The sequence below is a fragment of the Rhamphochromis sp. 'chilingali' genome (assembly GCF_963969265.1).
Source record: "Rhamphochromis sp. 'chilingali' genome assembly, chromosome: 8".
Lineage (NCBI taxonomy): Eukaryota > Metazoa > Chordata > Actinopteri > Cichliformes > Cichlidae > Rhamphochromis > Rhamphochromis sp. 'chilingali'.
In genome coordinates, this window is record NC_137935.1 from 7,458,531 (window position 1) to 7,480,956 (window position 22,426).

At 39.6% G+C, this 22,426-nt stretch overlaps 1 protein-coding gene across 5 annotated transcripts; it reads right to left on the minus strand.

Annotated features, from left to right (window-relative positions):
* Positions 1 to 1,823: 1,823 nt before the first annotated feature.
* On the minus strand, positions 1,824 to 21,495 carry LOC308400630 (uncharacterized protein). 5 transcript variants are annotated; one of them, XR_013972393.1, is made up of 3 exons: positions 21,395 to 21,487; positions 2,139 to 2,178; positions 1,824 to 1,945 (listed from the first exon to the last, which is right to left on the minus strand). XR_013972393.1 is itself a non-coding variant. In XM_080888458.1 (2 exons), the coding sequence occupies exon 2, from the start codon at positions 12,136 to 12,138 to the stop codon at positions 11,416 to 11,418; it is 723 nt and encodes a 240-aa protein (XP_080744584.1). In that variant the 5' UTR covers positions 12,139 to 12,339; positions 21,395 to 21,469; the 3' UTR covers positions 11,336 to 11,415. The 5 variants fall into 5 exon arrangements, 1 of the variants encoding a protein (XP_080744584.1); XM_080888458.1 differs by lacking the exons at positions 1,824 to 1,945; positions 2,139 to 2,178 and adding an exon at positions 11,336 to 12,339 and having other exon boundaries at positions 21,395 to 21,469; XR_013972394.1 differs by lacking the exons at positions 1,824 to 1,945; positions 2,139 to 2,178 and adding an exon at positions 17,397 to 21,201 and having other exon boundaries at positions 21,395 to 21,495.
* Positions 21,496 to 22,426: the final 931 nt, after the last annotated feature.

The window sequence follows — 22,426 nt, forward strand, 5'->3', positions numbered from 1 at the left end:
TTTCCCTCCTCATCATTTCTGTCTGTTTTTTTACACTTATTTTTGCTTTTTGTTAGGGTCCGTGTTGCAGCAGTGCCTACCCTACAGAGGTTGCACAGGTGTTCCAACTCATCAAGGACAGCAGATCAATATGTGCCATTACCATAAGATTCTCAAGAGAATGGACGAGATTCTGAGAGACAGGCAGTTACCCTAAGAGAGCCAGACAGGGAAGTAGAAGCCCCTTAACCCGTCAGTAGGACTGCTATCTGTTCCTTTGTGTATTGAGAAACAGGGTGAGCATTGCCAGAGCCCTACATAACAATGTCCAGCAAGCCACTTGTTTGAATCTCTCTGAACATACAAACAGTAACAGATTTCACAAGGATGGCCTGAGGGCTTGACATCCTCTAGTGGGCTCTATGTCCACTCCCCGGCACCGTGGTGCATTTGACATAGAATAACAAGTCCACCACTGACACCCTGTGTTTTTCACAGATGAGAGCAGGTTCCCCCTGAGCACATGTGACAAACATGAAAAGGTCTGGAGAAGCTGAATGTTATGCTGCCTGTAACATCGCATAGCCTCATCAGTCTGGTGGTGGGGCTTCTATGGATGTACAGTGACCTCTGCAGACAAGAGAATGGCACCCTGACTGTGAATCCTTTGATCCATTGTCAGACCCTATGCTGTTTTCACAATTTCCAGGAGCTTAGTGATACCCTGATCCAGATCTGGGAGGCAGCCCTCCCATTGGTTGTCTCATTAGGAGCATGCCCTGATGCTGTCAGGCATGCATACATATAAAAGACAATTCTGGCTTTTGTAAAAAAGGACTAGCCTGCCTCATCATTTTTTTCACTTCGATTTTTGGGGGTTGTATCATTCCCGGTAGATTGATCATTTTCATTTTCATCAAATGATGTGGCATCCTGTTGTTAATACCACATTACCCAGTCTATATCAGTATAGATATCCAGAATGTTTTTTTGTTTGTTTGTTTTTTCCAATTGCAAATTGAAGCATTTTCAAAGTGTTTGTTTATTTTTTTCGAGCAGTACATATATATTTCCCTTCAGTGAGTCAGCATGCCAAACATCTGATTCAATTAATTGTTATTTATATAGCACCAAATCACAACAGCAGTCGCCTTAAGGCACTTTGCATTTCAAGGTAGAGACCCTATAATAATACAGAAAAAACCCAAACAATCAAAAACCCCTTTGAGCAAGCACTTGGAGATGATCTGTACTTGCCTGTGGCAGTCATGACATAAGGGTCAGGGTTGGATTAGAGGCTACGGACTTGTATCAGCATACCAGTTGTGCCAGGAAGATACAGCAACTTGGTCTTCAAAGACTACTCAGGAAATAATAATCCCTTTTTCATTTCTGTAAATTGTTTTTGTTATATTTATTTGCATGGAAAATTTTACATTTTAGTTTTTACTTAAAAAGATCCTCTGTTTGTTCAAGGAAGAGGATTTATCCTTTTAAGGAAAAAAAGCAGCTAAACTGTGTAACAGTGCCCCAGTGATCCTCTATTGTTTTGTTAAGCGAAGAAGATCCTCTCGAGGGAAATCTAGGTACATGATTTGTTTGCTGAATAAAGAGGGACTGGGCCGGGTCATTTTTCATTTCGCCAGTTGAACTGAATTGGATTGAATTGGATTGAATTGAATTCATTAAATTGTCATGGATCGAACTGAAACGCAGGTGTTTTTGTATTTCTTTTTCTTCATTGCTTTTGGTGCTTATTTATCAAATTTTTCCGAGAAAGACTTTTTTATTTTGATGGGCTTGTGTTTATAATACACGTGTTTATAGTAATTGTGTGGACATCTGTTTTGAAATGTGCTTCAAAATGTGAGTGCTTTTGAGTTAACGGAGTTCAAGGGGCCACGAGATCCTAATTCATAAATCCAGGTGGGGAATTAATCCAAAACATCTCTCAGATGAGTGGCGTCTGAAAATAAAAGGACAAAAGAAAGGTCATTTTTGGAAAGGACAGATTATGGCTCTCTTCCTGAATTCAGTGTCCCCTAATAGACAGGATATTCTTTATCTACCAAGATTTGTCTATTAAGCAGCAACCTTACAGAGTCCATGCAAAACTATAGACATCACTGACAAAATGTTTGGAATGGATATCATCAAACCTTTATCCTCTGCATGGTTCTCTCCGCTGGTCCTTATTCCCTGGATAAACAGAAAATGTTTGTCAATTACACAAAGTTTTACACTATAGGTTGCACAGATGTTTATCCATTACCTACTGTTTAAAAAAAATTGGACTCCCTTCTCCAACACTGACAGTGGTTGTTGGCAATGTTAGACAGACATGTACAGCACTGGGGCCAAGAGGAGAGTTTTCCATGTCCTTTTGGCCTTTTCCAACTCAAAGGTATGCCTTTTGGTATTAACAATGTTCCATCTACTTTGCGGAAGGTGATGGATGTGACCATAGGTGATCTCAGAGGCTGGATCTGTATCTTCTGCTTGGATGATAATACCGATACTATATATTTTTTTTCCCTCCAAGCGATACTGGACATAAATGAGGTATGCCAAACTCACTTTCAAACCCAAACTCTTCCAAATGTCATTCCAGGGCCTCTAGTGACACTGTTGATGGAAAAAAAAAATGTGGACAAAATTGTCTGTCAAAAATACAAATCTGGAAGTTTTAAGCTGGTGGGAAAAATGGATCAGTCGTTTTAGACAGATACTTGAAACATCTGTCCTAAATGTATTTGTCCACCTCTTTAGAGATTTTGGGATATCTAGAAGATCTGCTTTTTTGTTGTTTTTATTTTTCCCTATCCATTAAATTCCAGGGGGAATTGTATTCATGTATTCGTGGATTACTACTCTCATTGGGTTGAATTGTACACACTGCAGAAAACAGCTGGGGTCCAACACAGATACAAATTTTGGTTCCAGATGCACTGCAGTTATTTTCTGAAATTCTGCAGTGATCTAAAATAATATAAAGGCAACAAAACAGGTAAAAGGTATCACGTGAGTTGTTAGATATTTGATAGGAAAAAGATTTAAGACACGAATGTTCAATAATTTTTGATACTAACTTGGTCTGAAAGGAGCCTGCTTTCCCAGGAAAACATCCCAACCCGAAGAGGACATTTCCCTTTATGGAAGCGTGTCTAACCTTAATATGAATCCCAATATGGATCACTCATAGATGATTTCATCGCAACATACTAAGAACATATCAACAACACTTGGGGAACACAGGAAATATGACAGGAGTAATGCTAATCCAAAAAAAATGATTTTTTTCAATCTTTAAAATGCTCTGTTCATACAGTGTAACATCATAAATATTCATGTATGTTCCCATCTTAAGGATGTTTGTGCCGTGCAGGTACTTCCTGAGGTACTACTCATGTACTTCCTGAGGCAGCTGAAGAAATTCAACCTGCCAACACGGACGATGATGCAATTCTACACTGCAATCATCGAGTCCATCCTCACCTCCTCCATCACCGTGTGGTACGCTGGAGCCACTATCAGGGACAAACAAAGACTGCAGCGTGTTGTGCGCTCTGCTGAGAAGGTGATTGGCTGCAGACTCCCATCTCTGCAGGACCTGTACACCTCCAGGACATTGCGGCGTGCAGCCCGGATCTCAGCTGACCCTTCTCACCCTGGACACAGTCTGTTTGACCTGCTCCCCTCAGGCAGGAGGCTCCGGTCCATTCGCACCAGAACCTCTCGCCACAAGAACAGTTTCTTCCCCTCTGCTGTTGGACACATGAACAATAACCACATGATTGTCCCCGCCACTAACACATGACCCTACGCTGTGTCACTGCATCATTTCATGTTTGGCACTGATCACCACCTGCACTCATGTATATATCTTTCTACGTAGCACCTGCACTCATGTATATATCTTTCTACGTAGCACTCATAATTCTTATTCTCATGTATATATCTCATGTATATCTCATGCACATATCTTTCTTTCTACATAGCACTTTAATTCTTATTGTCTGCACTGAAGCACCGCAGCAATTTCCTAATGTTGTAAACCTCAACATCTGGCAATAAACCCATTCTGATTCTGATTCTGATTCTAAATTGTCAAAAAAGTGTCACAAAACCAAGGACATATATTTATTGATTTGTTTTTAACTTTTTATCACCGATTCTGTTCATATTTTTTTATGGACAGAATTTCTGGGCGTAGCCAAGTGGCGAAAGGCTTTCATTTCGGTGGCCTCAGGATCTCATCTCTGCTTTTTGCAGGTGATGTGGTCCTGTTGGCTTCATCAGGTGATGGCCTCCAGCTCGCCTCGGAACGGTTCACAGCCGACTGTGAAGTGGTGGGAATGAGAATCAGCACCTCCAAATCTGACGCCATGGTCCTCAGCCGGAAAAAGGTGGAGTGCCCACTTTGGGGACGAGACCCTGCCCCAAGTGGAGGAGTTTAAGTATCTCGGGGTCTTGCTCACGAGTGATGGGAGAAGGGAGGGGGAGATTGACAGATGGATTGGTGCAGCGGTTGCAGTGATGCAGACGCTGTACAGGTCTGTTGTGATGAAGAGAGAGCTGAGTGTAAAAGCAAAGCTCTCAAGTTACCGGTCGATCTACGCCCCTACCCTCACCTATGGTCACGAGCTGTGGGTAGTGACCGAAAGAACGAGATCACGAATACAAGCAGCGGAAATGGGCTTCCTCCGAAGGGTGGCTGGTCTCTCCCTTAGAGATAGGGTGAGAAGTTCGGCCATTCGGGAGGGGATCAGAGTAGAGCCGCTGCTCCTCCACATCGAAAGGAGCCAGTTGAGGTGGTTCGGGCATCTGACAAGGATGCCCCCTGGGCGCCCCCTAGGAGAGGTTTCCCGGGCTTGTCCCACTGGTAGGAGGCCCCGGGGCAGACCCAGGACACGCTGGAGATATTATATCTTTGGGAACGCCCCCAGATAAGCTGGAGGAGGTAGCTGGGGAGAGGGAGGTCTGGGCTTCTCTGCCTGAGCTGCTGCCCCCGCGACCCGGCCCTTGATAACCGGAAGAAAATGGATGGATGGATGGATGGATGGATGTAGAATCTTTTTACACTTTGAATTAACAGATCTGTCTAAAATGCCATGCTAATGTCATGCTAAAGTATTTATTTGTATTCAAAGGAGCTTGCAAAGAAAAGGGTCTGGACTTCTTTACACTTAGAGTCCCAGAGAGTAGCCATTTGGCTTTTCTACCTTTAAAGTTACTTGAAGACGTTTCACCTCTCATCCGAGAAGCTTCTTCAGTTCTAAGGTCAAATGGTGGGGAGTCCCAGATTTAAACCTAGTGGGAGTAACCCCCCACAGAGGGACAAAAGGACCCCCTGATGATCCTCTAATCGCCTGAGCCAAGGTGTGAAACTGGGTGTGGGTCCCAATCAGCCAGGGTTTCGGGTGAGCTCATTGTGAAACCTGGCCCCACCTTATCATGCGAATTCCTGAGGTCAGATGGCCCAGGATGTGAGTGGGCGTTAAGGCGTCTGGGGAGGGAAAAATTAAATAAATAAGAGGAGGAATCTAATTTCTTTTTATTAAGAGTAGAAAGCAGCTTCACACAAATCTATATCTTAAAAAATTCAGATGCATAAGATTTAAAACTCCATTTCTGTGCATACATATATGTTATGATCAAAGAGGAATCAATTAAAAATTGATTTGTTTTACTGAGAGCGAGCTGTGGAGCTGAACTCTTGGACTGTATTAAAAAAAAACTATTTTGAATTTACAATGATCACATTACTTTTTGTTGAGGAGAGAGAGAATCAGAATCAGAATCAGAATACTTTATTGATCCCTGGGGGAAATTATTTTGAGATGCAATCAAGTTAGTTTTTAGCTAGTTTTTAGCCATGAAAGTAGCTTTTTTTCTTTAGCGAAATTATTATTTTTTATTTTTAGATGAAAAGGTAAGGAACCTATTAAACTCAGTGGCAATGCCAAGAAATCCCAAAAAGTTCCTTGAGGCTCTTCTGTTTCTTAGACTGTATGTTAAATTAATTTATTTTATTTTATTCATCACATACACAATCATACACAGTACAACATGCAGTGAAATGCTTGTGTCCGAGCAGACAGGCTGCAGACCATCTCAGGGCTTGGTTTAGCAATGGGAGGGTCTAGCCAGGACCCTTACTAGATACCACCCCCAGGTGGGAATCTAAGTTTCAAAGGTGTGTCGTCGTATCACTACGCTATCCAGCTGTAGTTGGATAGCGGGTTTGTTTAGTTCAGACAATATTATTGCTATGACAAGTTTGTCTTTTTATCAATTCATACCCTACTAATTTATAAATTATCATTTTGATACAATTAGACAAGATCATTCCTGGTCTTTACCCATCATTTAGTATTTCATTAACAAAATCAAAAACAAAGCTGAACAGGACCTTTTTAAAACCAGTTTGCAAAGGTTGCCCTCTGACTTAAATGCCTCATTCCTCATCCTTGTAACTGTAACATAAATGTCTGGGTGAACATAATGGTTATTGATGGCTCTGATGGCAGTCATTACACATGCTGTGGGCAGCATATGTTCTTCCAGTGCTCTTGAAAGTCCTGCGGGGTTTAAAGAAGGGCGCTCGTCTAGACCTGAGTGTTTACACCAAACCAATTAAAGTATGTGCCACTACTTTTAAGGCAATCGCGTGTGCATTCATAGTCGATAAATCTGTTGCCATTTTTGCTCATTATTGTGATGTTAAATTCACTTAAGGAAACAGAGCATGAAGAGGTCTCAAAATATCAATAATGTTACCCTTCCTGGGAAAGTGTGTAGCTACCATACATAGTTTAAAGTAGCATTAAGCAATAGTATACTAACAGCACAGCTCAGTAATGTATGAACGTGAAATTTAGTTGAAACATTTCACCTTTGTTGTTTCATGACATGCATCACTATAACACTTTGTGGAGGTGTGAGATCACTGCTTCTCTGTAACATCTCTATGACGAACATCTCACTGTTAAAGGTTACTTATTGATTCAGCCTGAGTTATAAATGCCATGTCTGTAAAGTGTATTTGCGCTTTCAAGCTACATTTATCGCCTTGAACTTAAAAAGAAAAGCTGTGATGTTGCCATGAGTGATGACTGTTTAAGCTAAGATGTGCCACGAGCATGTGTTTCACTCATCTTTCAGAGTAATATCTGAAATTCTGAATTAGATGTCAGAGGTGAGCAGTCGACTGTAGACTAATGGACATAGCTGGAGTGAAGATTCGGAGGGGTATTTTAATCTGACGTCCAGTAGGGGAGAGAAAAAAGGCAAGCTCAGTTTAAAGTTTGCAGATAATGGGCTTCTCCATTACAGAGTGAGCCACATGCAGTTCTTGTTTTAGTATACATTTATTCATAGGCCTCTTCACAAAAACATAGGCTTTATGAAAAAAACATTTTGGAGGGATTTTAATTCTCTTTTTTTCTGAACCTTAGAACAGGGCTTTTCTTTGTTTTTACTTTCAATTTCCATTGTAACATGCAATGTAAACATACAAAGTCATAATTGATCTATCTATCTATGTATATATGTATATCTATATATATATCTACGTCGGCAGGCAGGCAGGCAGGCAGACTAAATGGAAAATACAATAACAAAATAAGAAGAACATTAAAAATTGTCTGAATTTTGCATGGTTGGGCTTTGAATATTTGAAATTCAGTTGTTATTATTGAGCACATCACATCTCAAATCTTGACATTCAGCCAAAGGTTTCACATGGGTTTTGGTGAGCATTGAGTGCAAACATATTCTAAATAGAAATTCAAATAAAATATACAGACAAAAAAGGACATGTTATTCTACTTGGGTTGAGTGTATGATGAGGTCAGATAGACTTTCATTATGGAATCTAGGCTTTGTCCCCATCTAAGAAAAGAAAACACAATGTGTGTATAGTTCTCAAAACTCACACCCACACAGGCCACCTGCTCTCTGCTGTCAGGCCAGTCTTTGAGCTCATCAACCGCCCCCAATGATCAGCTTGAGATGGCGATATAAAAAAAAAAAAAAAGTGTGCGCACAGAGTGTGTATAAGAGAAAGACATAGCCTCCAGGTCTGAAAAGTGAATGGTGGAAAACTATTAAACATGCATTTTTTGTACTGCCAGACTGATGGTATTACTTTTGTTTTTTGTATTGTATTTATTTACAAAAGTTATTTTTTGTCTTTTCCACATATTCTGGCATATTTGGCTCCTGGTTGTTGACGTTGGTTTGTTAATGCCCTGACAGTGTGTCTATGACTTTAGCCTGTTGATTAAAGATTTGGATCAATTCCTTTGGAGATTGCTTAACATTTTTTCACAAGTCTGGTTGAAACAAAAAACTGCCAAATGTGTTGCCATGACATTTGTTTTATCATGGTCCCTTCAGAACAATGTTTAATAATCCCTCAACTTGTCATCTAGTGTCATTAACAGGTCACAGTTAATTTATCTGCACAACTATTCACAACTAATCCTTTATGCAATGCTTTAGTTTAAATGTTATTTATTTAAAACTGTCATTGAATACATTTTAAAACATCAGTAATAGATGTGACCTCATTGGAAGGTTTTACCTACTAAAAAAGTTTCACATTGTATTGTTAATAGCTCCCCTTATGTTTATGTGTTTCTAGAGTTCTCAATAACCTGTTTATGTCCACATACATTTCTGTCGCCAGGTAACATCAACTCAGTGCAACATAATACAACGTTATAATCAAAGATGCACTATGGGTTTAAAGTATCTCTGTGACAGTTTCATAAGCTTCAAGGTTTTATTTAAAGTTGATTTCATTTTTTTCCTTCAGCAAATATAAAATGCTAAATGCAGCTACTAAATCCTAGAGTGAAACCAGCACAGGTACCTCGATTTCATAGATGCAACAGCTTGCGTTATTAAAGTTAATGCTGTTTATGTTGGTCATTATTGGTTTATACACATGCATTACTTTCCTTAATTGCCATATTGAAACAGAGGGAGTCCAGCGTGATTAATTGTTTTCTGAAAAAAAAAAAGGACCTAACGCTCAAGAGCATGCATAGTTTAAACACACTTTGATCCAGTGAGCCACTTTTATGCAGCACCATTAAACATTAGCAGTGAGAGTCCAAAATGTTAATAAATTCACCAAAGTGCACATATTAACAATCATAACTTCATGTTTTAACAGATTGCATAATTTTACAGCACATCAGTGGCTTCCAAATGAGTGAAAAACATTTTAATTTCAGAACATTTTGCCAGCTTCGACCAAACAACGCTGTTTAACACTTGTTATTTTTGTGATTCGCTTAAGATGTTTTCTAACTGAATGAGAAGTCTTTTTATATTATATTTACAAAAGGCACTATTCTTCCATTTGTTCACAGTGAAGCAGCTCTCATCTGCTGTGTTCATGTGTTAGGAGTCCATGCAAAACAACCATTGCAACATTAAACATATCCCTCAGAAGACAATGAATGCATTTTTTTAACCACATTCCACACAAAGTATAATGTTACAGGCTTGCAAGGTGTTTCTTCCTACTGGTATTTAACACATCAAACAGCAGAACATCTCAGTTAAATTTATTTGTTATTAAAATGACTTAAAGGTCCTTACACCACAGTAGAAAATTATACATCTCTTTGAGATTTCTTGTTTAAAAAAATATGACAGACAAATGTAGAAGCAAGAGACACAGAACTTTCATCTAGATAAAAGCAGAAGATAATAACCGATTAAATGTTGCTTACAGTTTTACAAATTTGAGCTCATTAATCCTGGACATAAGGAAAGAAAATTCCTTCAAGGCTCCCTGACTAGCCTCATATTCTATGTAAAGTTACATTTATTGAGGTAGCAGTAGCTGGTAATATCTATGGTGTCTAAATGCTTGTACATCAAAGTTCCATATAATGTGGAGATGATAAAAGAAGAGAAGAAGCTTAAATTAAAATTATTAAATTAAATTATTGATACTTGTGATATTTTTCATGATGCTAAAAAATAAATAAATAGCAAAATAAACAGAGACAGCAAATAATATCCGCTTTCTTTTCATTGGGTAAATTATTATCTTTTATTCAGTCTTGACTTTTGTTGCTGACCTCCTGTTTGAGCCATGGGGTTGTAAGATATAATCCTGTGGCACAGGGCTTGAAATTTTAATCTTGCTTTGATGACTCTATTTTGCTGGTGCATCCACACAATAGGCTCACCTTCCTCTACCGTAGCAGAGAAAAAATGACTTTGCATGTCCGTGAACATACGGTCCAAATAGTGGCAGTTGTTTGTTCAGCTAACAGCTCTTTGAAAGTAGTTATTAGTCATAAAATGCTCCTTTGATATTTGCATGTGTGGTAACATTTTCAGTCCAATAGAGGTGTGATGGTTCCCAAGGAATGGCAGATTTATCCTCCCCTGCCAACATAACAGAGGCCCTATTTTCTTGTTCAGTGAAGTGGAAGTGGGTGGTTCAGCACTGTTTGCCAATGTAATACCAAACAGATCTTCTACAAACGCAATTAGAGCAGTGTTTGGTTCTGTTGTGCATAAAATTGATTGACAATTGGGAAGTAGCATTAGTCAGATGAATTTTGCAGTCTTCTGAGCGATTGTTTTCTTCAGAGGAGAAAGAAGAGGTATTCTTCCTGTGAAGGTGAAGACTTATCCTCAGAGCTGCAGGTTATTATGCTGAAAAATAATCTGCGAGTCCCCAGTGGTTTTAGATTTACAGGGCTGTTTGAGCCAATCCAAATATTCAACTTTTGCTCAATCATCTCACCCGAAAACCCAAAGAGAAAGACATTAGAATATGGTGACTTCATTTGTGAAAAATACATGCAAAATTATACATATTCTTAAAGACTAAAATACACATGAGCACACTGTAATGCAGAGCATTTTTATCTCAGTGCTCTCTGCTGCCCATCTCTCCTTCTTTCCACCATTCTTCACTGCATGATTTGCATTGCGTGAGCCTAGAAGCCCCCTACAGTGGGTCTCTTTGATGTCGGTCGGCAGATGGAAGTAGCGCATATACGTATAGTGATTGCTGTGAACCACAAGTGTACCCCCCGCTGCTCTGCTTTTCTTTTTTTTTTCTGAGCTTAAGATAAGATAAGATAAGATAAGATAGAACTTTATTAATCCCTCGGGTGGGTTCCTCTGGGAAATTCGACTTCCAAAAAAAGCACAGCAACGACACACACACACACACACACACACACACACACACACACACACACACACACACACACACACACATATATAAATACAGAGACAAATATAAATAAAATATACAAAGGGGATAAATAGAATAAATAGGAATAAAAAATAAAAATACAAGTGAATTGCACATTTCAAGTATTGAGTCTATTGCACTGTTGACTATTTACAAAAAGTATTGCACAAGGTATTGTACAGTGAGGTGCAGAGGCACTACAGCTTAGTTGTTCCCCCCTCCTTTGTCCTCCTGTTTCCCCTCCCTCTCCCCTCCAGAGAGGAGTTAAACAGTCTGATGGCGTGTGGGACAAAGGAGTTTTTAAGTCTGTTAGTTCTTGTCTTGGGGAGAAGCAACCTGTCACTGAACAGACTCTTCTGGTTGTTTATGGCCGTGTGCAGAGGATGCCCAGCATTGTCCATAATGTCCATCAGTTTCTTTAATGTCCTTTTCTCTGCCACTGTCACCAGAGTGTCCAGCTTCATGCCGACCACAGAGCTAGCCCTCCTGATCAGTTTCTCCAGCCTGGATGAGTCCCTCTTTGCTGTGCTGCTCCCCCAGCACACCACAGCATAGAAAAGTACTCCAGCAACCACTGACTGGTAAAACATCCTCAGGAGCTTCCTGCAGATGTTAAAAGACCTCAGCCTCCTGAGGAAGTACAGTCGGCTTTGGGCTTTTTTATACAGGTGCTCTGTGTTGCATGACCAGTCCAGTTTATTGTCCACCCACAGCCCGAGGTACTTGTACTTGTTGACCACCTCCACCTCCTCCCCCTCTATCTGAACTGGCAGTGGACCTTCTCTGGACCTCCCGAAGTCCACAACCAGTTCCTTAGTCTTTGAGGTGTTGAGTTGCAGGTGGTTTGTGTGACTCCATGCGACAAAGTTCCTCACCAGACTTCTGTACTCCTCTTCCTGATCATCCCAGATACACCCCATGATGGCCGTGTCATCTGCAAACTTCTGAATGTGGCATAATTCAGAGTTGTAGCAGAAGTCAGAGGTGTACAGGGTGAAGAGAAGAGGGGACAGCACAGTTCCCTGTGGTGCTCCTGTGCTGCTGACCACTGTGTCAGACGTGATGTCCTTCAGCCTGACGTACTGTGGTCTGTCGGTGAGGTAGTCGGAGATCCAAGCCACCTGTAATAATCTCTGTATTATTATGTTAGATAAAAACAGTCTGTGCTGCAAATAGCAAAGACTGCTAAATAAAAAGCCAGATTTGTTAGAGAATTGTGTTTTCTTGGAGATTTTGAAAGCTTTGTTTCCCAAACATGAATGGATGGAGGATTAAATGTGGCTTTCTTTGTATTTAAAATTTGGAACTGATATCATCAATTTACCGTCAACGTGTTTTTGATGTTCTGGGGACCTGTTTATTCCGCCAACGATGGCTTTTTGGGAAGTTATTTTTCATGTCAAATTCATATTAATAAGCTATTAAGCCTTGTCAGAACTTAAACTTCTCTTCCCCAAACAACCTTGGGCTTCATTAACACTTTGAACCTTGGGTGTGTTTTCTTCTCGCTTCAGTGATTCTGCTTCAGTGGCATTTCAAACTTTTTCCGTTGTCCCTTTTGAGGCTCAATAAGATGACTAACCACTGAGAGTTGTGCAGGTTTAGTAAGAATAGTTCTGCTTGAATGACTGAGTGAGACATTATGTGTAATTCACATGCTAAAATGGGTTTTAATGATCTTTTTAATCAGAATTTGTCTAATGCGGTGTTCACAGCAGTAGAGAACATACACCACAGTGATCAGTAAAATCTCATAATCGCACATAAAAGTGTGATGGTCACTTTGCCAGTGACACTTGGATGCTTCAGCTCAGTTTCCGCTCCCCAAAGAAGATGGTGGTCATACTATTTCTGCCAACAAATTTAGATCTCCTGGTAATGTGAAACTTATCTCAAGTCAAATATTTGCCTTTAGATGCTGTCAAGGAGAGTAAAGAGCCAGGGGATGACGGGAGACAGCTCTCTCCAGCCCCTTCTGTTTGCTCAATACTCATGGGAAGTCCTGATACAGACAAGTCAATAATGGAGGAAGCGCCAAAGCAAATGTCTCCTCGGTGGATGAGGCTGGCCTGGCCAATGTCTGTTAGGGATCAGGATTTAGACATATATCTTAAAGGGCTTTTTTCTTCAATTCAGTTTGAATCAGTTTACTTGTATTTTTGGATTTCAACTTTTATCCAGTGTTTGAGTGCTCCTTAATCAATTGCACTGACTCTCTGAATGCCTGAAAACACAATTAGTGTGAGGCTTTCAATAAATGCAAAATCTGCATCTATTTGTTTGAGAGTTTTGAATGTAATTTTCACACAGTCTTATGCCACAGAGCCTCAGAGTTACACTGCTGGTCAGACAAAAAGGATGCACTCCCGGACTGAGCTCTTATCCCTGCACACGTACTGCACCTTAAACCTGTTTGTGCCACTCTTGACAACCAACTTATTCTCATTCCCAGTTTGTTAAAATAATTGGTTTGGTCTAAGATGTTGGCCTTACTGAGATATATGCACAATGTCTGTTGGTGCTCTGACAACTGTCCATGACAATGTTGGATGCAGAAAGTAAAAAGTCTCCAGACAGGTGGCATGTGTTTTTTCAGTTTTGATGAGACAATCCTTTATCTACTAGAAAAATACCTTTCTTGGAGCAAAACATCTTTATACTAGCATACAGAGACAGTCATTTCATTCTGATTCCCTCCACATAAATGTGTATTTTTTTTGTCTCGACAATGGCAGTCCCAGGTGTTGCAGACAGTGTATTTATTCAGCAATATGCTATTGTAAAGAGGAATGCTGAATGGGGATGGATGATCTCAAGTCTTGGCCCAGGAGACACAACAGCTCTAAAATGATCTACAAAGCATTTGATAAATCATTCATTGAGTCGGACCAGTGCATTTATTGATAGAGCACTCAGTCCTATAACACCCCAGACCAGATGATGACTTCATTTGTTGTGGCTGCTTTTAGGAAAAAGCTGTGATATTCTGCACAAAGAGCTATTTAGGCAGCGAAAGGCAGAATGGCTAACAGTTGCCCAGAGGTTGGGTTAAGGGATATAACTCTGTTAGTTCAGGGTGTTCCTCCATCATCTTTAAAATAAGACAGCACAAGAAGACGTGTATGGGAGTATCCACCTTAAAAGAGAGAATAGAAGAAGAGATATTGATTTATGGCCTCCTGCAGCTTTCCTCCCTCATTCATCATGCTGTCTGTGTGCACGCCGCCATCACTCCCCTGTAGGGAGCTTCTCTTCCTCAGCCAGCCACTCATCCACATGTCTGGGTAACAAGCAGTGTGCTCCACTCAGACCCCCAGCAACCCCCTCCAACCCCTTTTCCTCCACCGATTCACTGTCACACACACAGAGACGAACCATGACAGGATTACTCACAACACGCAGGGTTCTGAAACATGGCAAAGCTAGATATGTGCGGACGAATACCTCCTGTCACAGCACATCAAACAGCCTTTTGATTCCAAATTCATGAACAGAATTCTCTGTTTGTCAGCTAACATGTTTGAGGTCACGTTTCTCTTTGACAGACATTAATAGATGATGGAATTATTTTTTTTATGTTGTTATTCCGTCTGAAATAGTAGCTCGGGGGGGGGGGGGGGGGTCGTACGTAATGCTGCTTTATCATCACTAATTGACACTGATTGTGGGTGGTTGTGCATGAGTGATTATTCAGTCAAAATGAACACAGCATAGAGGAGCGAGCATGACTAGAAGTCAACAAAGTTGTAAAATTTGTAGCATTTAATCAAACATTTTGTTGCCATGAACTTTTGACACAGTCTTCACACTCAGCAGCCTAACAGCGTGTCTCTTATGTTGCTTGTATCATTTTTGTCATTTTGCCACTCCTGAATGAAAGGCCAGCACATTCTCGAACCGGCAGGAAATTGGAGAGCCTCATAATTAGTCATGTTTTTACTTAGTCAAATTAAACTATGATCCACTATGAAGAAGGTGGGCCACTTTGCCACGAGTACAAAATGTGTCTCAGCCTCTTCCACTTATTCATAAATGGGAAATCCTGGTCTGCCTGCACTGTGAGTGCATGATGTGGAAAGAATTTCCATTTGGTGTGAACCAATGACTGCAAGGCACTCACTATGTGCAAGTATGCTCCTACATCTGTGGATATATGCAGTAGAAACTACTATATCTGTTTACAGGTGTGAAATTAAACTGAACATCGGTGCATTGAAATTAAAGATGTATGTATTTGAAGTATGTTTTCTGTTTGCACTGAGATCTGAAGAAAGGGACTTGCATGGCCTGTCCATGGTTGTACTTCAGAAAAGACATCAGACAACATGTCTACAGACATGGAACAATCATACGGCACAGCAGACCACTGGCCTTGGAAAAGTGGAGCGACACTGAGCGGCTGGGTTATTTTTGACTTCCTTTTTGATTGAAGTATTGACCTTTTTAAGTCGTTACAATATTAAAACACCACTAACAGCCTGAGATATTATCTCTTGAATATAAAAATAAACTAAATACTCAAAGCTTTTTGATTTATTTTTTTTGCTTCTTTCTGTTGTATTGCGTATTATGCTGATATTTGCACATGTGGCCTTTCACAGAGCAAGTTTGACTTCTGTGCACAGGTCTTAACAAGCCCTAGAAACAAGTGTCAGCTCCTTCATTATTCAACAAAACAAAGTGACAATTGCACCTGTGTGATACTGGCTCATCTCATCATGCTGAAGTAGTCTAATGCTAATTAGCACCGTTTCTCGCTGTGGGAGGTCTAAATAATTTAATTGCTCAACTCTGTTGCTACATTCAGAATGCTATTTTTCTAAAAGGATGCATTATTGTCTTGAATTTTAATGACCTCCTTCAGAAAGTCATACACTCTTATTGCTTTTTACTGCTGCGTTCTTTTTAAAAAAAACATTTTGTGTGTCATTAATGCATTCAAAAACAGAGGTCTACAAAATGAGCCGTTTATGAATATTCAATAGAGGCTTTGCCCTTTTGAGAGAACAAAAAAAAGATGGCCTTTAGTGATGTACTGCCAAGGAAAAAAAGAGGGAGATTTCTCCAGGAATCTTATAACACTGGGCTACGTGGTGGGGGTTTTTTGGACTTCTTTTCTTTGTCAAGATCTTGTTTTGAATCTAGAAAAGACAACATAATGATATGAAGCCAGAAACTACATTACAGTATGGTATTATTTTTTTCTCTCCAGTCACTGACAGAAACAAGAGTGTCATCTCAATTTGATCTTTCAGTTTGAGTAAGATCTTCCTTCACAGCAATGCCACTGGCTGGGGTCATCCGTCCTTCACCCATACAAGGGCTTCACGAAGTTGTGCAGCCTACCTCACCTAACATTACCATTGCCTCTCATCTTCCATGAATATTATCCTGCAGCATAGCAACAGCACATTCTCATTCTATTCCCTTTCCCTTCCTTCAAGGCCCTCACAAAGTCAACCCCAATTTATTCGCAAGGGATGGACTCATCATCACTCTGACCTGCCTCGCGAGCCGCTCTCTGCATAGGGATAACAGAGTCCTGCTGCTCATTCACATGCTGCTGTTCGCACTGTATTTCATATATCTTGACTAAGTCAAACCGATCCCTACTCAGTCAGAGAAAATTAAAAACAGCAACTGCATTTAGATGAATGGGTGTTAAATGCTCACAGTTGAATGGAATATCACATCACTTCAGTATTATTCTTTTTACCGGCTGATCTAATAATCCTGTTCTTCGGAAAACATTTTAAGTGCTGCTTTTATCAAATTACCCAAATAGCCCAGTCAGCCTAGTTTATGGTTGGATTTTACTTTCCTAGACTGAATTTGAATGTTTTGGGGTTGTTGTTTTTTTCAATCCTGTGAGCACAACAAAGGGAAATTTCCCTGACCCTTGTCATTGTGGGGTGAAGGCACAAATCCAAAAGCCAGATTTTTCAAAACGCTAACTCAGAAATATTTTTCATGGGTACATGCAGCTGGGACTAAGTGAGAAAAATGTGCTGTTTGTGTTTGGTTATATCCATCTCCTGTTTACTTACAATTTGCAATTTGCTGATGTGGCAGATGTGCCAGAAGAAATAATGGGTCAAAACAAATGTGCATAAAGACAGATCATTTATGTCCAATGTAACACAACATGTGCTTTGACTTTTAGTAATGCAAAGAAACCAGAGAGTTCAGACTTCTAACCATATGGGGATGGCGATGAAACCTGAACATTATGACCATCAATAATACACGAGGCTTTCTTGTTTTGCTTTCGTTTTCATTTTTGAACCGCATCCTAATATCTACATAAATATCTAACATTTCCAAGAACTCATCAGAGGCCAAAATACACACACGAAACTCATCTTTCCAAGAAGGAATAATATGTTTTGAATGTGAAAACTGAATTATCCTATTCTCTGCTTACTCATGCTGTGAGCATTGTCAGTTTTTGATATTTTACTATGAATGGTATCAACCTGGGCCAGCAGCTGCTGGTTTTGGATTTGCTGTGCTGCCTGACTGATTTCAAAGCAAGAAAGAGATTTTACTAGGGCTGAACGATTATGGAAAATAATCTAATTGCGATTTTTTGCCCCAATATTGCGATTGCGATGCGATATGCGATTATTTTTTAAGGTATTTGTCTTCTGTATTATTAAACAAAGACAAGCAATACATCATATAGTATGGCCAATACTATATTACATTAATTTTAAACTGTTCTTTCCTGGAAGACAGACCTCTGTTATGATGACATGAGGTGATGCATGAATTGATGACTGACATTTTTATTTAACTTCTTCAATCACAACAGTATATTTGAACATACACAATAGTTTATTTTTAGCTTACAAACATCTGAGCATAAAGTGCTGACAAGGAACCCTGGTGTAAACATTAAAATGAAAGTCAGTACAATGTGCAGATTGCAGAAATATACATAAAAAAAATCAGTGGCTTTACCACACTCAGTTTTTCGACATCTGTGAACTACTAGACAGTCATTCAATTAAAAAATAATATTAAATAAATAAAACTAATAAATAAAAAATACACACATCTTACTGATCTCTGCAGTCAGTAACATTACACATAAAGTGCAAACATAATAGCAATTGTATAAACACACACACAAACACGCCTTTAAAATTTAAAGGCGTGAAATTGGACGGTCTAGTTCTGATTAGCGTCACCGCTGTCTCGGTGGAGTTTAATAAACTCGGCCGTCTGCTTCTTGCTATCTAAAATATAACCAGACACTGGTGTAAATTCTCGACTGTCTCATACTTCTGTTTAATAAGTTTTCTGTTTGACGTTTAGTCAGCTGTGTGAAAACCAAGGAGGAACCCACCCGGGGGATTAATAAAGTTTTATTTTATCTAATCTAATAACTTTAATCTCAGCCAAACCGATTTACTCACGAACAAACAAAACACTGAAAAAAGCCCAACAATAACATTTTTAGGTTGTCTAAGTGACTTATATATTACGTTTAACCCGAGCAGCGAAACTCCGCGGTGATCTGAAAATGATGTGCCGGGAGTTGTGCCGTTCTCGGCCGCATCAGTAACCTTCGAGCTCCCGGCTAGCTGTCGAGCTGGTGGGTAGCAGACGCCTCTGAAAACGTCGAAGCACTTTTGCAAATATGGGATATCTTGATAAACCGAGCAGATATTTGATGTTTACACAACTACTTTCTCGCCTGAAAATATGTTAAAAGTTTATTTTGTGACCCAGAAAGATTAGTATGAGTAATTTTAAAACTTAGTAGCAGCCGCCATTGCTGGAAACTGGAGTTTGGCTGGGCCGCGCTATGAATTCTGGGATATGGTAGTAATTTGGACAGCCTTCGGCGCGTCGCTGTGACGTAATCGGTCTACAAATGCGGCCTCAGGAGGATGCAGCCCATGAATTGTATAATATAATCGCAGTATAATCGCAGCCTTTGCGGTTAGAAAATTGCACTTGATCATGTCGCGATATTATCGCAAATGCGATATATCGTTCAGCCCTAGATTTTACTACCCTCCATCATGTCTGCCTATGTCAGTTTGGAAAGTTTCATGTCCTTCAAGAACAGTTCTAACTAATGAAGCCAAACTGAATCAGAGGCACCCAGGCTGCACAAATTGAGCAGAGGATCTTTTTCATCCCAGCTCATTCCAGGAACAAGTTCTTGTTAGAAAGTACTTTGAGATTTTCCCTGTGCACTGGATATTCTGCTTGCCATATTCATACTAATGCCATGTATATATGCGCTTTTAAAAGTGAAAATCTTGCAGTGGTTTGGAGCTTATAAAGTTTGGGCTGTATCTTAAAGCTAAACAGATATTGTTGTTAACAAATCATTTTCAAAGGTGTGCTTCGTATTCACCATGTCTTAGTTGTCTCCGAGTGATGGAGAGCATGTGTCTGTGACCACGCGTGCTGTTGCGTGCTCCAGATCACCCGCTGCAGGCGTGACCTTCCCTCTCTTGCTGCTTAACCTAATCAATTATGGTTCAGAACAGAGCCAAGGGAGAGGGGAGACAGAAAGCCCACGACCTTGTCAGAGCCCCGAGGAGACTGTGAATAATTCCCTTTGAGCCCCGTAAAGAAGGTTTTTCTGGCAGGGGGAGAAGAGTAAAGGTAGCTTGTTAAGCAAAGACGAAAGAAACTTAAAAATAAATAACATGGTAACAGGTAGAAAGCAAAGATCGGGAGCCACTAGATTATCTGAGGACCTGAGTCAAGTCAACTATCTGAGTTATGGACTGTCAAACAGTGAGAAACATTGAAATTACCCCAAGTATAGTGCCTTCACTTTACTGCAAGCTTCTTTGATCTCCATAAAGAGGATTAAAAATTTTTTTTAGATATGCCTCACATTTCATTTTTGTTTACAAGCGCAATTGTAAACAAAAATCAAATAATAATAATAGCAATGTGTTGATGTGACAGTACAGTTTTTGTGTTTCATTGTTACTGCTGTTTAGTGCTTATCGTTTTCTGATTGTTGTGACTTGACATAAGATTCTTTTGTATCTCTCTCCAAATTAGAAAATTTCTCATTTCTATTCAGAATATGAGTTCTTACTTGTGACGATGAAAGGCCTTAAGCTGTGCCAGATGTCTGCGACGCAACTCACTGACTTTTTTTTTTATTATTATGTTGGGCATGTACAACAGAAATATTGCTAACAGCTACTTAGCTTTAGTGGCTGTGCTTCACAAAAATTGATTTGAGGCTTTTATAAACACATAAAGACAGAGACACAGAAAATTGTTTTCATTTATCAATACAGTGACGTTTTGATGTTGATGCGGCTTAAAGCTCAGCAGCTGGGGGTCTCCTCTCATTTCTCTGCAGAGGCCTGAAAGTCACCCTGGCTGTCCACTGGGCTGCAGAGCTGCTCCTCAGACAAGTACAGTAATTAGAGAGTGTGTGTAGTAATATGGAAGCTTCCATAATGATTGATGCTTTCCTGATCAGCGGAGAAAGCCTTGCAATGCTAACAGGCTGAGGGGCTTCAGAAGAGGGGCTTCTATAAGAATACCAACTTCACTGATTTCTAAGAGCACTAACTTAGAGGATTAATCTTATCTTTTTTTCCTATTTAGCTCCTATGCTACCAGGATGCAATATGACAGAGTTTTTCTTTAACTGTAGCTTCTGTTAGCTTTTATTGTTAGTGTAAGTCAATTTAAGCTTTTATAGTCAGTGTAAGTCAATTTCGATGGTATCTATTTTTTCATACTGTCATACCCTCATGAAATTGATCCAATACTGTTTTTAAAACTGCCTTACTTTTAACAGATGCCCAGCTGATATCAGTCTGTTTACAGCCTCTCTTTCTTTACTGTATGTACAGAAGGTTAATCACTACTTGTAGCATTCCAGCCGGACTTTATTCAGACGATGCACTCAATGATCATTACGGATGGACCATGGTGGGGTATTCCAACCCATTTATTCACAAATTGCCATAGACACATCGTAAGAGCTGTAATCATAACATAAAACAAATAAACATTCACTTGATATAACCACGTTTCTGTTATGCTAATCAATTCACAGAAAAGGCACAGGAGGTGCTAGCATCAGCCTGCTAGATCGCTCATAAACTTTTTAACAATCAAGTAATACATTTACAAATTGTCCGAAATGTAAACAACAAATACAACACACAAACATACCTGTTTGCCTTCCAGCTAGATGCTAATTTTAAGATGGATGGAAAACGATAACCTTCTCATTAATCCTTTCTGTGGCAAGCAGTTGCGGTACGATCTTCCTTCCCGGAAGTTGCCCGTTCCGAATTTCAAAATAAGAGTTTAATCTATATTATAAAGTATAATTCGTTCAGGGATTTAACTATTTGAAAAATATCAAATAAACAAATAATCTGGGTCATTTACACTACTACATGCCCTCCCACTGGTACAGCCTACAACATGATAGTTTGTCTTCACACTGCAAGTGGGAAATAAATCTCTGTGTGTGTCTATCTCGTGTTTCATTAGCAAAACACAGAAAAAGTTTAGCTAAAAGTGTAGTGGTTTATTGTGCTTTTCTTTCTATGCCACACAAGCTGCATTACAACATGTGGATAGTGCTACATTAACCAATGGATCTGATCTATACGATCATTGAGTATGTATGTAAATATTTTATTGTATATACACTGACTGGGCACATTATCAGGTACACCGTGCTCATACTGGATCCCCTTTTGCCTTCGGAACTTTTTTATTTCTTTTTCCATTAATTCAGCAAGGTGTTGAAAACATTCCTCAGAGATTTAGGCCCATATTGATATGATGCCATCATGCAGTTGCTGCAGATTTGTCAGCTGCACATCCAGACATTTCCTCTTCATCTCTGTAAACCCAAAAGATGGTTGTGCAGGAAAATCGCAGTGTATAATTCTATAAAGCATCTTGTGTGGCAATGTTCAAAGTTCTTCCCAATTAACCAATCATCTTAACCATGTCTAGCATGCGAAAATACATTACTGTCATATTATTATTAACATATTATATATGTGTTAACAATCCATTGGACAGGTGTAAAACAAAGTGACTTGTGACTGTTGCTCGACAGTCAGATGACACTTGTAACTGCAGCAAGCACATCAGTGGGCTGAATGGAGATGATGTGATGGCATAGCTAAAAGAAGTTATGTCAAGAAAAAGTAATTGGCAGTTTTTTGTCTCACCTTTTGTCCT

Excerpts from the sequence above, each read along its gene's own strand:
- LOC308400630 (XM_080888458.1), bottom strand. The coding sequence starts at position 12,138 with ATGGGGTGTATCTGGGATGATCAGGAAGAGGAGTACAGAAGTCTGGTG.